Source organism: Crocodylus siamensis, chromosome 3 (assembly GCF_052110815.1).
Source record: "Crocodylus siamensis isolate JL-2025a chromosome 3, ASM5211081v1, whole genome shotgun sequence".
Classification (NCBI taxonomy): domain Eukaryota; kingdom Metazoa; phylum Chordata; order Crocodylia; family Crocodylidae; genus Crocodylus; species Crocodylus siamensis.
Window position 1 is genome coordinate 193435551 of NC_143397.1, and position 14060 is coordinate 193449610.

A 14060-nucleotide genomic window follows, 5' to 3' on the forward strand; every position below is an offset into this window, starting at 1 on the left:
ATGCCACACTAGTTAATATGGTTTTTTAGAAGTCAATAAACAATATTTTCTTATACTATTCTGAGAAAAATAGTTCAGTATTTTAAATATAAGGTATATTTTTCTTGTCTTCTTTTTAGCCACTTCACGGTAATTTTAAGGACACTTTATTTTTCCTTCTGTTAGAAGCAGGGAAACATTAAAGTAAACCCATTGCTGGTTTTATCAAATTTTATTTTTAGAGTTCAAGGTAGTAAAGCACAAGCTTATACAGAAGGACAAATAGAACATACTGCCTACATTTAAAGATCTAATGGTAGTGACGTCACCAATTCACAGAGAGTGCCAAGAGCAAAGGGGTCCTTATTTTAGTCAACTTTACAGACATTCAAATACTGAGGCCCTGAAAAGTAGAGAGCTTGCAGTGCTGATACTATGCAGCCAGGGGAGGGCCAAGTGCATGTATCTCAGTATACTCTGCAGGTTCCCTTAGTCTGCTTGGCAACAGATGGCACCGGTGCATAGGGCAGCTCAGATTGGCTGACCCAGACTGCCTATGGCCAGCCTGTTTTCTGGTAGCACAAGGTGAGGCAGGGTTCTACCCCTTGCTGAAGCAGCAGAATCCAGCAAGCAGTACACTGGGCATGTCTACACGTGCAATTAACACAGCTGAATAAACTCCAGTGCACTTTGCACAAGAGTTTATTGCTCCCAGGTGCCATGTTTGCTTGTGCACCTAAGATTGTAGCACACTGAGCTGGGTCAAAGCAGTCCTACCTGGCAGGGGACTCCGTGGGTCAACCTGCCAGCTCAGGTCTGCTCCAGCCTGGCTCAACATGCTGTAGAGGGACTAGCTGGACTAGCAAGTAGGCAGTCCCTGCACTGAAGCACCTTTGTGCCCTAGCCAGCCACATTAGCATGTATACGTGCATTGTGGTGCACTAAATAATGCCACCATAGGACAGTACTTGTGTACTATAGTACTTCACTGCAAAAGAAGCACTCCCAGAGACACTATGCATGCCATGCAGCTGCCAAAATGGCAGCTGCTTGTATCTGCTTAGCAGACTGATGGGCTAGAGTCCTGTATTAACCTTCTCACAGAGCCATAGTTATTGACTTATGGGCCAAGCAGCCAGTTAGCGGCTGGCAGTATCTTGATGAGGACTGTGATGTGGAAATCCCAAAGGACTTTGCTCCACAAGCCCCAGGAGAACACGTTGCCCATTATCCCATGTAACATCTTTCTTGCTTCTACCAGGTGGTCTGGTCTGGCTCTGCAAATTGTTTATCTATATTAATGGAAGCCCCAGTACTTCTGTCAGTGAGGTCAGGGAGTTTTTCTGCAGTATTGCCAAGTCTAATGACTTTTGGTATTGTTCTTAAAGTCTGCACTTCAAGAAGCTCTTTCTATACATATACATGTAGAGAACTTACATTCTACAACAATCTATTGGTTGCTTCAGCAACCAATCAGAGTGCTCCAAGAGCATTACAGGCAGAGAAATAGACGGACAAAGCCCTTTATATTATATGCATGGCGGGAGGCACCCTCCCTCTCCCCCTGCATGCCCTGCCACCACTTGCCCAGCTGAGGCAAAGCTGCTACTTGTCTGGGAGGTGTGGGGAGGCCAGACTGGCTCCTGCCGCTGCGCGCCGCTTGTCCAGAAGCAGTGCAGTGGCTCAGTCTCATGCCAGCCCTGCACCGGCTGGGCAAGTGGTATCAGGGGCATAGCTCCCACTCTGAGCACCTTCCACCTTCTGTCCGGTGTAGCCCCAGCCCCTCCCACCCTGTGATCCTCGGCCACAGCCCCCGCCCCATGCTCTTTCAGACCAGTGTCAAGAGCAGCTGCGAGAGCCGCTGGACAAGCCGCCACACAAACAGCTCCCAGACCAGTGATGCACAGCAGTGCGAGCTGCCCCACCCCCTCCCTAGTTAGCACTTGCCCCAGCCCAGATCCCAGCCTCAATCCCTCCCTCGCTGTGGGAGCATTGATCTGCACCCCGCCATCCCTTCCCCCTCCCCTGCACCACAACAGACTTACCAGCTGGAGGCAGCTGTGTCCAGCATCGAGGACCACTGCCTGTTTAATTTATGGCACTTAATCGCTTCCAAATCAATTTGGAGGTTTCTGATTTGATTCAGAACTTTTAATGGTCTCTCGATTCAATTCAGATTCAGCCATTGAATCGGGCCGAATCTTCTCTGAATCAAATTGGCTACCAAAACTTCGCACAGCCCTAACTGACAGTATCCTTTTTTTTGTTTTTACCTGGGATACATTGTTGGTGTAGGGTACTCTGTGTCTTTAGAATGTAAGAAGGGTCAGTGTAGATGATCTTGCTGAACTCTCAGGTGAATGGTTATATATGAATGTAAGGGACTGGACTATGGCTCGGAAGGTGTGCTCTAGTCCTGTATTCCTCTATATCATATACATCTCATTTGGGAATTTAATGATCATTAAGTTTGCTTAATTTAATGATTATTAAGTTTGAAAGTACTAGTACTTTCAAAATGATTTTGACATATTTAAGCTTATTTGAAAAATAGCTGGGGATTTACTTTCAAGTTACCTAGTAAAAATACACTGACTCGTGCCACAAAAAGTCCATCTAATATCTGGCCTGTCACAATAAGGTTCTTTCAGTTGTTATACCAAATAAACTTATAGTTGCACAAGCATTTTCTTTTAACACCTTGATTTACAAAGTAGCTTATCATTTGGAAGTCACAGCAGTTCCTTCTTAAGAGTCACTACTGATAGGGAAGGGCCTACAAAAATTGCTATTGCATAATTTTTCTGGAAACCACGATTTTGGACAGGCTCCACAAAAAAGCACAGGATCCCTGAAAAAAAGCTTACCAAAAATAAATGCTGGCTCCCCCTGGGGAGCCATCAATCCTTGTGGCCACTGAAGCCTGGCCGTGCAGCCTACCAGAGGAGAAGAGGAGGCCCCTGCCCCTTGCCACTGATTGGCTACGAGGACTGTTCATCATATGCCTCCCTCCCACCCTCCCCAATTGGCAGTGAGGGACACGGCCACATGACGGAAAGCCTTTGCAGCCAATCAGCAGTGAGGGACAAGGCCACTGGTGCCCCTTGGCCAATCAGAGGCATGTGGGAGCCCGCTGTGCTCTGCCTGCTAACATGGAGCCAGCCCGGAGATCTGCCTGTGAGATCAGCCAGCCACTACCTCTCATTCAGTAGACCCCTAATAATAATGGTTCTGCAAACTGGCTTTATATTCCATAATCCCATTTCTGTCACTGAGGAAATAAACTGTAAAACCATTAGCCATTTTTGAAGAGTCAATATCATGGTTTTAAACTGGATATATCCACCTGGTACATAAAATTACCACTAATAATGACTGATGCAGTTTATTCTGTTATTTAAAATGGTGTAGAATATATCACATTTAAGTACAGAACAGCCACTGTTTCCATAGCGACTATGGAATCTATGAGAACTAGGTATGTTAAACTTCCATTAAAGTTATTAAAACTTAAGAAAATAAAGTAGTTGGCTAGCCTAGTGAGCCACTGGATAATAATCTGGGGAATATCTCCATGTCTTACATATGGACAACTGAGCGGTAAAAGCAAGCAAACACAGTACTTATTTGCAGAGTAGGCACTTAAAATGTATAAAGTAAGGGCAAAGTAAATATAACTTAGAGGGGAATCAATTTTTTATTAATTTCAAGTTGGAAATATTTCAAATCTATTGGAGGAATGCTGATGGAACTGAACAGTTTAGAAGTACAACTGCAAAGTATACACAACCCACTATAATATATAAAGAATTACAGGATCCTCTGACAGACGAGAGACATCCATTGGCTAAAATTACTGAACGTTACATTTTTATGAAAAGTTAAACAGGAGATCAGTGATAGGGGAACTAGTAGCAATTTGATATGTTTAGGTTGCCTTTATATAACTTTCTGTGATAAAGGACATTAGCTCACCCCTCTATTGTTTACAGCAGACAGCAGATTAGCCAGCTGCAGAAATGAGTATGCAAGTATTTTTCTGCATGCAATTTTGTTCAGTTTTTGCTGATATAAACGGTTATAAATCACGGGTTCCCTTCTCTCCATATGCATTCCTGAGAGAAATGTTGGCATGACGACAAAAAACTGAACACATGAACACCCGGCTCATGCCTGCCAACGCAGCAACTCATCATGACACCATACTGTTAATGATCAGAAGCTGCCATACTAGTAGCTTTCCCCAAACCTAGAGATCAGCACTATCCCTTCTGGGCAGCACCATATGTGACATGAGCGCCTCGAATCACAAAGGAGAAAGGATCCTCACTACTGTACTATACCCAATAGTTCTTTCCCTGCTTCCATGGAATAAGATGCATCTATCGTGATGCCACTGCCACTGGCCAAGTTTTTGAGTGACAGTGACAGTGGGTGCGGTATTTGTTTGTTCTGAGCTCAGTACTCTCAATGCAAGTTAAACATGTTTTGAGCGCGGCTAATGGACCTCTGCCAAGGGACTTTGGCAGAGTTGAGGTACGGCTCCATCTCTCTTTCAGAATGCAGTGCAACTTGGGTGGGAATTAGGCACCTAACCACTCAACTAGGGTGGTTTTTTGCATGCTTAAAAGATGAATGACACATTAGTTATCCTTATACCAGGTTAGAAAAACAGTGGGCATTCAGCGTATTGTACAGACAATCCTACTGTGGTGAAACTCAGATCTAGTATAGAATTACCCTGGGAAACAAGGGGTATAACTACACTTGGGTGAATTCTGCTATGCAGAACTCCATGTTCACAATTTACCCAAGGGGACCATTTGCTCAAAGTAAATACACTATTACCTGCTCCCTCACCACCTAGAGGGGTAGTACTGTTAACAACACCTACTTGCACACAGCTACCCTAGCAAAGTTTATCTTCTATCTGCTTCAGATGATCTCTCTAATTTACATTGGTATATCCACACCCTAAGCTTAGGTGCTAAGAGATCATTTTGGCTGTAATAAAAGGGCCAACTGAATTTAGTCGCCCAGAAAATGCTGCAGCTGCTGAAACAGGATTATTCCGCATCACTTCTTCTGACTAAGTACCTAGCTTACTAATGCGGATGTAGGCCCACATGTGTGGATCTCCTAGATAAGAAGGAGGCCTGTGAGCATTTTAGAGTAACGCTGTCTGGTACCAATCAACCTAGTCAAAATATGATTTCCTGCCTTGGGAAAAGCTAGCACAGCAGCTGCCCAAGGAGGCCAAAGTCATTATGACCACAGGTTGTGCAACATGCACCTTTGCAGAAACAGCAGCAGGCTCTGCAGCATCAGCAGAGTTTCCAAAGACTTCTTTGGCCTCTGAGTTGCTGATGAAAGTGCAAAAACGATACAGACCCGACCCCCCCCCCCCCCCCGCCTTTAGATCAGGTCCCTGGGAACAGTGAATACATTTATGTCAGAGCAGATGAGCTCAGAAGTTGCCTGCTGAACTCTGAGGCTGTCTCGTCCCCTGGTGGTAAAACACACCTGCACAGCCCAGGCTGTGTCTGAGAGCCCCGGGGCTAGGGTGGCCATCATAGAGGGCAGTCCAGTTAGGTCCTCTATTCATACAAAACCGGACGCCTTTTCTCTTGAAGAGAAAAATAGAGAACATAAAGGTACTGGGTTTTGTATCAACAGAGGACGGAGGAGCAGAAAACCGGAATGTCTTCTATGCTGGCCACCCTACCCCAGGTAGATCCCCGCAGCAGACCACCCCCTGGGTAGGCTGGGTGAGGGGCGGGGGGATGGTTCTTCTACAAGCCACCTGGAGCCATCCCAGCTCCATGGCCCTTTCTGAAATTGGTGCAGGGCTCCAGGGCTGGAGGGACAAGCGCCACCCCCGAGTGAGCAGCACGATCAGATCCTCTCACTGACCTCCCCCACCACAAGCCGCCCACACAGAGCTGTTACCCGCGGGGGGGAGGGGCAGCGCGGCGTCACAGGGAACGCCCCCGGGCCCCGCCCCCGCGCTCCGGCCGCCTGAGCACTTCCGGGTCGGCGGGGAGGGTGCGGGAAGAGGTTGCGTGACGTTGCCGACGGGCTTGGGCCGCTGTTATTGTTCGTGCTCTGGCGAGTCGCCGCTGCTGCTGTCCCGGACACTGAGCGGCGCGAGCCAGGGCGGGGGCGCGGGCCCGGCGGGCGGCCGTTAACGGCTCGGACCCCGACAGCGGGCGGGACGGGGCGGGGCGTCACCGAGGAGCAGCAGCCCGGTCGGCAGCAGAGCGGGCGGGTGGAGATTGGGCGGCCATGGCCTACGCGTACCTCTTCAAGTACATCATCATCGGGGACACAGGTGAGCAGCGCCGTCGCCCGCACACGGGGCGGTGCGGGGCAGCCGGGCCCCCATTTCCGCAGTGTTGGCTTCGCCGACGTGGTGCCTAGCGGAGGAGGCCGGCTCCGCCCTGCGCTCCCCGCGGCCCCGCCCGCGCCTGCGGCCTGCGGCGCCCCCGCCGCCGCGGCCCGGCTTGGGCCCCGCGCCCGCCGGAGGAGGGGGAGGTGGTCTGGAGCACGCCAGGGCACGAGGCCAGGCCCTGCCCCAAGCAGCCTCCAGCCAGTCCGGAGCCCCCCCCCTTCCGTGGCTTTCGGAGCGATGCTGCCTCCCACCTCCCTGCTGCCCACATCAGCAGAGCAGGCATTCTCCATCCCTGTGCCCCCCTCGCATGGGGGCTCCTCCATCACACTCCTTCAGTTGCCAGGGAGCCCCTCAGTGGCCCAGCCTTGGAGCTCATCCTGATGCCAGGAGATGGTTAGGTGCAGCCAGGGGCCCAATTTTGATGGCCTCTAAGGCTGCTTGTTTCTTTCCATCATAGTTGTGGTCAGGTTTCCAGTGGAAGGTGGAAGGTAAAGCACAGGAACATGGAAGGCACAGCCTGCTGGCGATCTGCAGAGCCTGTCATTTGGGCCACAGGGATCCTGGGGGGGCTGGAAGGTTAGGAGTAGGGTGAGCCCCACTGGGCACACTGATGGCAGATGAATAAGCAACAGCTGCACCAGCCCTGGTTAGTTTCTGCCACCGCTCACCCTGGGGCAAGACCCAGTCTGTAAGGAGCCTGGTGGCCTGGTTCCATCCAGAGAGGCCAAGGACTTTTGACACCCCTGATAACAGTGCATTCAGACAGACTTGGTACTGCAGTTGCCCACTGTCTACATTATGGTCAAGTAACTCTACAGTTGCTTGTGCAAGTTAACTTCACTATTTATTGCTGGAGTGGCCATTGTAGGAACATACAGATACAGTTGCTGAAGGGCTTAATGCTTATATTTCTTGTGCTTAAGCTCTGTATGTTTTTATAAAAAGACGATAAATATTAAGCAGCGCAAAGGCCCACATTAGTTCAAACCTAAGAAAACAAGAAGTTCTTAGTAGAAAATTACTCCCATTATACCTTTATCCCGTGTGCCTCTACTGTACAGGACATGGAGCTTAAAAAGACTGTATCAAGCAGCATGACTTTCAAAAGTAAAATCAGAGGGTGTTTTTTCTCCCCAGAAAGGTGCTGCCTTTGCCCTCTGACAAGTTTAGAACTAGGGTTATAATATTTAAAGAATGGAAAGGCCTGCCTTACTGAGGCCATTCTGTGAGGCACTTACTTTATTTCAGTCCTGAAAGTGTACCTGCAATTGTGGGACATGGAAACTCAAGATAATTACTCAGGTGCATCAATTCTATACTGTCTAAGGCTTGACACAGACCTTAAAATATATGTTGCAGAAAAGCTGCATAAACTTCTATACATCTCAGTTGGTGGGGCCTGGTCAGAAATTTTACATCCTAATACTAAAGTTATATTGGCATAATTTTTCTGAGTAAGTTTTTAACTTTCTAAAGGACATGTGACAAAATTATATAGATGGGGATGGTCAGATACCCTAGGAGAACACAATACATTAATACAATATATTTTTTTTATAAGTTTACTTGCATGATTCAGAATTTATGATGTGAAAAGAGAGGGAAAATTAGGGCCAAAATAAACCTAGATATAAAATGACATGCTCCACTTTGGAAACATGTCTTTCTTTCCAAACCAGTTCAGATAAGTTTATAGTGATAGCTATAGACATAGTTTAAATCTCCTGTGAGCCCTTTATTAATTTTTGTATAGCTTACATTATGGAACTATCTTTCCTGCTGTAGAACTCCCAGTCTGACTCAGAGATTATTGGAGGGATTTCTAGTTAGACTCCTTAAAAGTGTACTAGTTGAGTGGTGATTCAGCATTTAATTTTAAATATGCTTCAGAAGGAAAAGAAATGAAACTCTTTATGGATCTCTTCATTACTACTAAGCTGGGTTATGCAAACAAATGTATGCAGTTTTATACCAGATACCTGCATGTATTTGACATGATCATAATACCAAGAGTTTTCATCCACCTAAGTGTAAGTATTTAGTCTGACCTCACTTCTTTAGCTCCAGCTACAGAAAATTGTGTAGGGTTGGCTACATTTTGCTGGATATATCTAGTCCCTTTGCATGCTTTTTGGCTCCAGTGACTTTACTTCTAGTATAACAGATGATAGAGTTTTGGGAGAGCAAAACAGATTCTGCATCCTCAGTTGTTGATCAAGATCTAGTTTGTAGAATTTTCTGCTGTTGGAGTGGTGTCAGCAAGAAATAATATAACTTGACTTTCAATTTGGGTTTGTTTGAAAGGCTGGGAACTTAGGAAAAAGCAGTTTGTCTGAAAATTGAGAAGAGTTTTTCTGGAATCAGTGACAGTACATACGTGGACCCTGAATCATCACATGGAATTGTCATTCTTTACAAGACAGAGGTTAATTATTGTTGCTTTTATAGAGCAATTACAAGAGAAAGTAGATATCTATCCAAATATTCTAGGATGCAGTAAAAAGAAAGTTCAGAAATTCACTGAATTACTAGTAGATCATAAACAGTGATACTAAGAGTTTAAAGTATCAGTACATATGTCATATATGAATAACTAAATGCTCTAGGAGTGATTGTTTCAGTCAGACCTTTGAGCTGGCAGTTGATTACTAAATTGTGCTGTATCTCATGTGTGATGTTGGAACCTGTGACATGGCAAATCCTGATCTAGTATAAAGAAATAGAATGAAAATCTGTCATGTGTGCCAGAGGGGGGGAAAGAGGGAGAATTCACCATAGTTACAGTTTTTTAGTAAACATTGCTTTATATCTGAGATTTAAAATACCTACTTGGTTTAGCACTGCCAAAAACATCTTTTTTTTTTTTCCTTCCCTCTCCCCTTCCTTTAGTTGCATATTGCATGTCTTGCTCTTCTTTTTTATAAATAATGTATCATGATGCCAGAAGCAGAAGCTTCTTGTTGATAAAGGAATATTTTCCTTTTTCACCAGCCCAGTATTAATTTTAAAAAAACCCAGAACTCTGATGTAATTAAGCTACATCTGTAATCCCTTCAAAATCTTTAATATGCACTTTTACTATAGCATATGTATAACAACATATTTCCATAAAATCAAAATGAGCAAAATTAAGGAACCTTTGGTGCTACTGAACTTTGTTTCATTTAACAACCAGAGCTCTTGCCATCAAAACAGCTATCTTGAGACTGTTGTCCCAAGGTAGTTGAGCTAGTGCAGCACATGATGGTGGTCATGGTGCAGTCACTGTTGATCACCCAGGTGGATGGCAGACCAGGATGAGTGGCTGTAGCTGCCCAAGGCCCTGGTTTGAGGTCATGTTTGTAATCAGGGCTATCTAGCGACTTGACAGCCTTCTACAAAACAAATCATGGGGAATGATCAGCTAAGCTGCAGTATTGTAGAGAAGGACTTGTGGGTTACAATGAACCCATGAGCTGAACATGAGCCAACTGTGTGCTCTCATTGCCAAAAAATAAAAAGCCAACGGTATCCCGGGTTGAATTAAAAGACCATCACTTGCAGATAGGGGGAAGTGATGCTTCCGCTGTTCAGCACTGGTCATGCCTCACCTGTAGTAATGTTTAGTTCGGGGCATCATACTTCAAGAAGAATGCGGACAATCTGGAGAAAGTCCGGCACAAGGCAGCAACAATGATCAGGAGCCTGGGAGATGCGACTGGTGAGGGAAGACTGAAAGAACTAGTGTTATTTAGCCAGACGACTTATGGGAATTTGATAGTTTCATAGTTTCTAGGGTCGGAAGGAACCTGAGTAGATCATTTAGTCCGACCCCCGTCCATGGCAGGAAAGAGTATCGGGGTCAAACGACCCCAGCAAGGTGTTCATCTAACCTCTTCCTAAAGACCCCCAGGGTAGGAGCCTGCACCACTTCTCTTGGAAGTTGGTTCCAGGCCCTAGCCGCCCTGACTGTGAAGTAACACCTCCTGATATCTAACCTAAATCTATCCTCTGCCAGCTTGTGACTCTTATTCCTGGTCACTCGTGGCAGTGCTTGGGGGAACAGTGACTCCCCCAGTGCCTGCTGATCCCCCCCCCCCCCAACTAGTTTATAACAGGCCACTAGATCCCCCTCAGCCTTCTCTTTTGGAGGCTGAACAGGTTCAGGTCCTGTAGCTTGTCCTCATAGGGCCTGCCCTGCTGTCCCCTGATCATGCGAGTGGCCTTCCTCTGGACCCTCTCCGTGTTGTCCACATCCCTCTTGAAGTGTGGCGCCCAGAACTGGACGCAGTACTCCAACTACGGCCTGACCAGCGCTGCATAGAGGGGGAGGATCACCTCCTTGGACCTGCTCGAGATGCATCTGTGGATGCATGACAAGGTACGGTTGGCCTTCCTGACTGCCTCCCCACACTGCCGGCCCATGTTCATCTTGGAGTCAATGATGACTCCAAGATCCTTTTCCGCCTCCGTGCTGACAAGAGGGGAGTTCCCCAACCTGTAGGTATGGTGCCAGTTGTTCCTCCCCGGGTGCATCACTTTGCACTTGTCAGTGTTTAATCCCATCCTATTCTCATCCGCCCACCCTTGTAACCTGTCTAGGTCTGATTGTAGCCTGTTGCTTCCTTCTAGCGTGCCCACATCCCCCCACATCTTAGTGTCATCAGCAGATTTGAACAGGGTGCTTTTTACCCCCTCATCCAAGTCACTGATGAAGATGTTGAACAGTGCAGGCCCCAGGATCGAACCCTGCGGAACCCCACTGCCCACGTCCTTCCAGGTTGAGAAGGACCCATCCACTACCCCCCTCTGGGTGCGGCCCTCCAGCCAGTTGGCGACCCATTTGACTGTGTGGGTGTTGACACCGCAGTCCCCCAGTTTCTTGCTGAGATCGGGGTGAGAGACAGTGTCAAAAGCATTCTGGAAGTCCAGGAAGATTATGTCCACTGCTACCCCTGCATCTAATGATTTAGTGATCTGATCATAAAAGGCCACCAGGTTGGTCTGACAGGACCTGCCACTGATGAACCCGTGTTGGTTGCCCCTAAGCCTGCAGTCCCCTGCTGGCCCCTCGTGGATGTGTGCCAGAATAATTTTCTCAAACAGCTTGCCTAGGATCAATGTAAGACTAACTGGCCTGTAGTTTCCCAGGTCCTCCTCCTTCCCCTTTTTGAAGATGGGAACCATGCTGGCCCTCTTCCAGTCCTCTGGCACCACACCAGAGCACTATGAGTGCTTGTAAAGCCGTGCCGGGGTCCTGCAATGACCTCGGCCAATTCCCTCAATATTCTAGGGTGGAGATCGTCCGGACTGGCTGACTTGAATACGTGCAGTCCCTCCAGAAGTTCCCTAACTAGTTCCTCACTAACCTTTGGCCCAGGTGTGCCTCCCCCAGGGCCCGAGGGGGGCCCAGCAGGGAGGTGACTGTTCTGGTCCCTAGGAAGACGGAGGCAAAGAAATCGTTAAACATGTTAGCTTTGTCGTCTGGTGTGACAACCAAATTTCCCAACGCGTCCTGCAGGGGCCCCACATTACCCATAACCTTCTTTTTTCCCCCCCTATGTATTTAAAGAAGGACTTCTTATTGTCCTTAATCTGAGAAGCTAGTCCTAATTCCATCTCTGCCTTGGCCTTCCTGACTGCCCCCCTACATCCCCAAGCGGTTTTAGAGAGGCTGAATATGGGTTTTTGTCTATGGCTGTTGGGGGCAGGACTATGAGCAACAACCTCAAACTGAAGTAGTGGAAATTTAGGCTGGATATTAGGAGAGACTTTTTGGCTAAGGGACAGGATACCTAGACCAGCTGTGGAATCTGTGCTTGAAAAATTTGAAAAGCAGTTTAGACAAACACTTAGCTGGGGTGGTTTAGTCAGGGATGGTCCTGCCTTGAGCAGGGAGCTGGATTAGATGACCTTATGAGGTCTCATCTGACTTTCCAAACTTTCTCAACAACGTTGGGTTCATCATTTTGACACCTGTCCAGAGAATTGCTAGGGTCTGGGACTGAGTAGTTAGGTTTGTTTGATTTATTTCTGTTTTTCATGGTGGGTTTAATTTAAATCCCAGTTCAAATCACTGGTCGGGCTGCCTCGATTTTAATCATTGTTTTCTACAAAAAGTGCATTCTTGCTGTTTGAGATTCTTTATTCATTTAACTTCTTGAAACTTTGCACTTTTAAAGAAAGGTGTAAGCATTTGACTGTGTGCACACAAACTTGCAGAGAGACAGTAGGGCTGAGGGGTGGGTAATGGGCCTGTTACGGCTCATCTCCATATAGTACTTTTAACAAAGATGTCATCTCTGGAGACGGTTAACTTTTCCTTATCCCTGAAGAAGAAGGGCATTTGTGCCTGAAAGCTTGCAAAGAACATTTTTGCTAACTATTTAGTTGATCCTAGTAAAAGATATCTCATCTAACCAAAGATCTTTATGTGCCTATAACCTCTGGAGTTACAAATCCACAGCATGAAAACTGAAACCAAGCATCACAGAGATGGTTAATGAGATCTTCTAAACTGAGCACCTAGTTCCGTTGGGTAGAGTGTTTTTTAATCTTTACTAATCTATAGAGGAGCCTCTAGGAACCCCCTAAGATTGAGCCCCTAATATAGTCCATGGCCTGTTGTGACTTGTTTATTAAACGTATAAAAAGGTTATATGAATATATTGTCTCAAATAGGATATAATTAGAAATTATAATCACTATTGCATGATGATAGCTTTGAGCTTTAACATATCATAAATTAAAACTATCTTTATATAAGTTTATTTTTAAAGCATCTTAAAAATAAAAAATGATTAAATCAAAAAATTTGATTTAAATAAAAAAAAATATTTTTTAATCATTAATTTTTTTCCACCCTGTCTGATTTATTTATTAACTCACGCTTAGGTTTGCAGCCCCTTCACATGTAATTCTGCACAGGTTGGTGTTAGCTGCAGCACCCTTATACCCTTGTTATTGTAAAGGTGCTAGATAAAAAATATTTAATATGGATTATGGAATTTGGCATTGGGGAAGTTGGCATAGTGTTTATTGCCACCACTCCCCCACTGCCAAATTTATGGACCCATGGGAAGCTCTGTGGTCCAGATCTGATATTGATTAAACTATCATTTTTTTACAGCATGCCCTTTAGGAATCACCACTTCACTGTCTATATCTTGGTCTAAGGTTTGTTTCCTAGACACATTTCCCAAAAGAATAGGAATTAGGCAGCAGGTTGGAGAATGTAGATCCTCTTAATTGCTTAGGAATGGTTTACCAGAAAGACTTAACTGCAAGTTTTTCAACTCTTGCAAATGCATTCCTAATGCAGTTGTTTAAGTTGGTTCTTCAGTAAACTTAGAAATAGAACAGTTTTTGTGTAACTTGACTTGACATTTCTGGTATCTTTAATAAACATACCTGTTTTCCTGTAGCCCCATATCATCTAATTCTTGGAGGGTAAAGCTTAATTGGCTTTTAAAACCCCTATTAATAGATCCTCGATGCATATATAAAATTGGAGTTGATTAAGCTAAAAAAATTATTTTCAAGTTTGCAAGTAACATGCATAACAGATATGAAAAGTTGTTTATTTTCTTGGTGGCAGTGACTTCAGCTCTTAATAAATAAACTTAGTACAGCAGTGATCAATTATCTGTAAGCTTTTCAAGGAGGTACTGTTGCTGCTTGCAGAGATGCTGAATTTGTTCCACCTTGTGAT

General features: G+C 45.7%; 1 protein-coding gene across 1 annotated transcript in view; it reads left to right on the top strand.

Moving 5' to 3' along the window:
• The first annotated feature begins 6003 nt into the window (after positions 1–6003).
• The window catches only part of RAB2A (RAB2A, member RAS oncogene family), a 75229-nt gene continuing 67172 nt past the window's right edge, over positions 6004–14060 (top strand). The window contains exon 1 of the mRNA XM_090040038.1: positions 6004–6310. Within this exon, the coding sequence (XP_089896164.1) occupies positions 6265–6310 (46 nt within the window). The 5' untranslated portion in view covers positions 6004–6264. The remainder of the gene's footprint in view (positions 6311–14060) is intronic.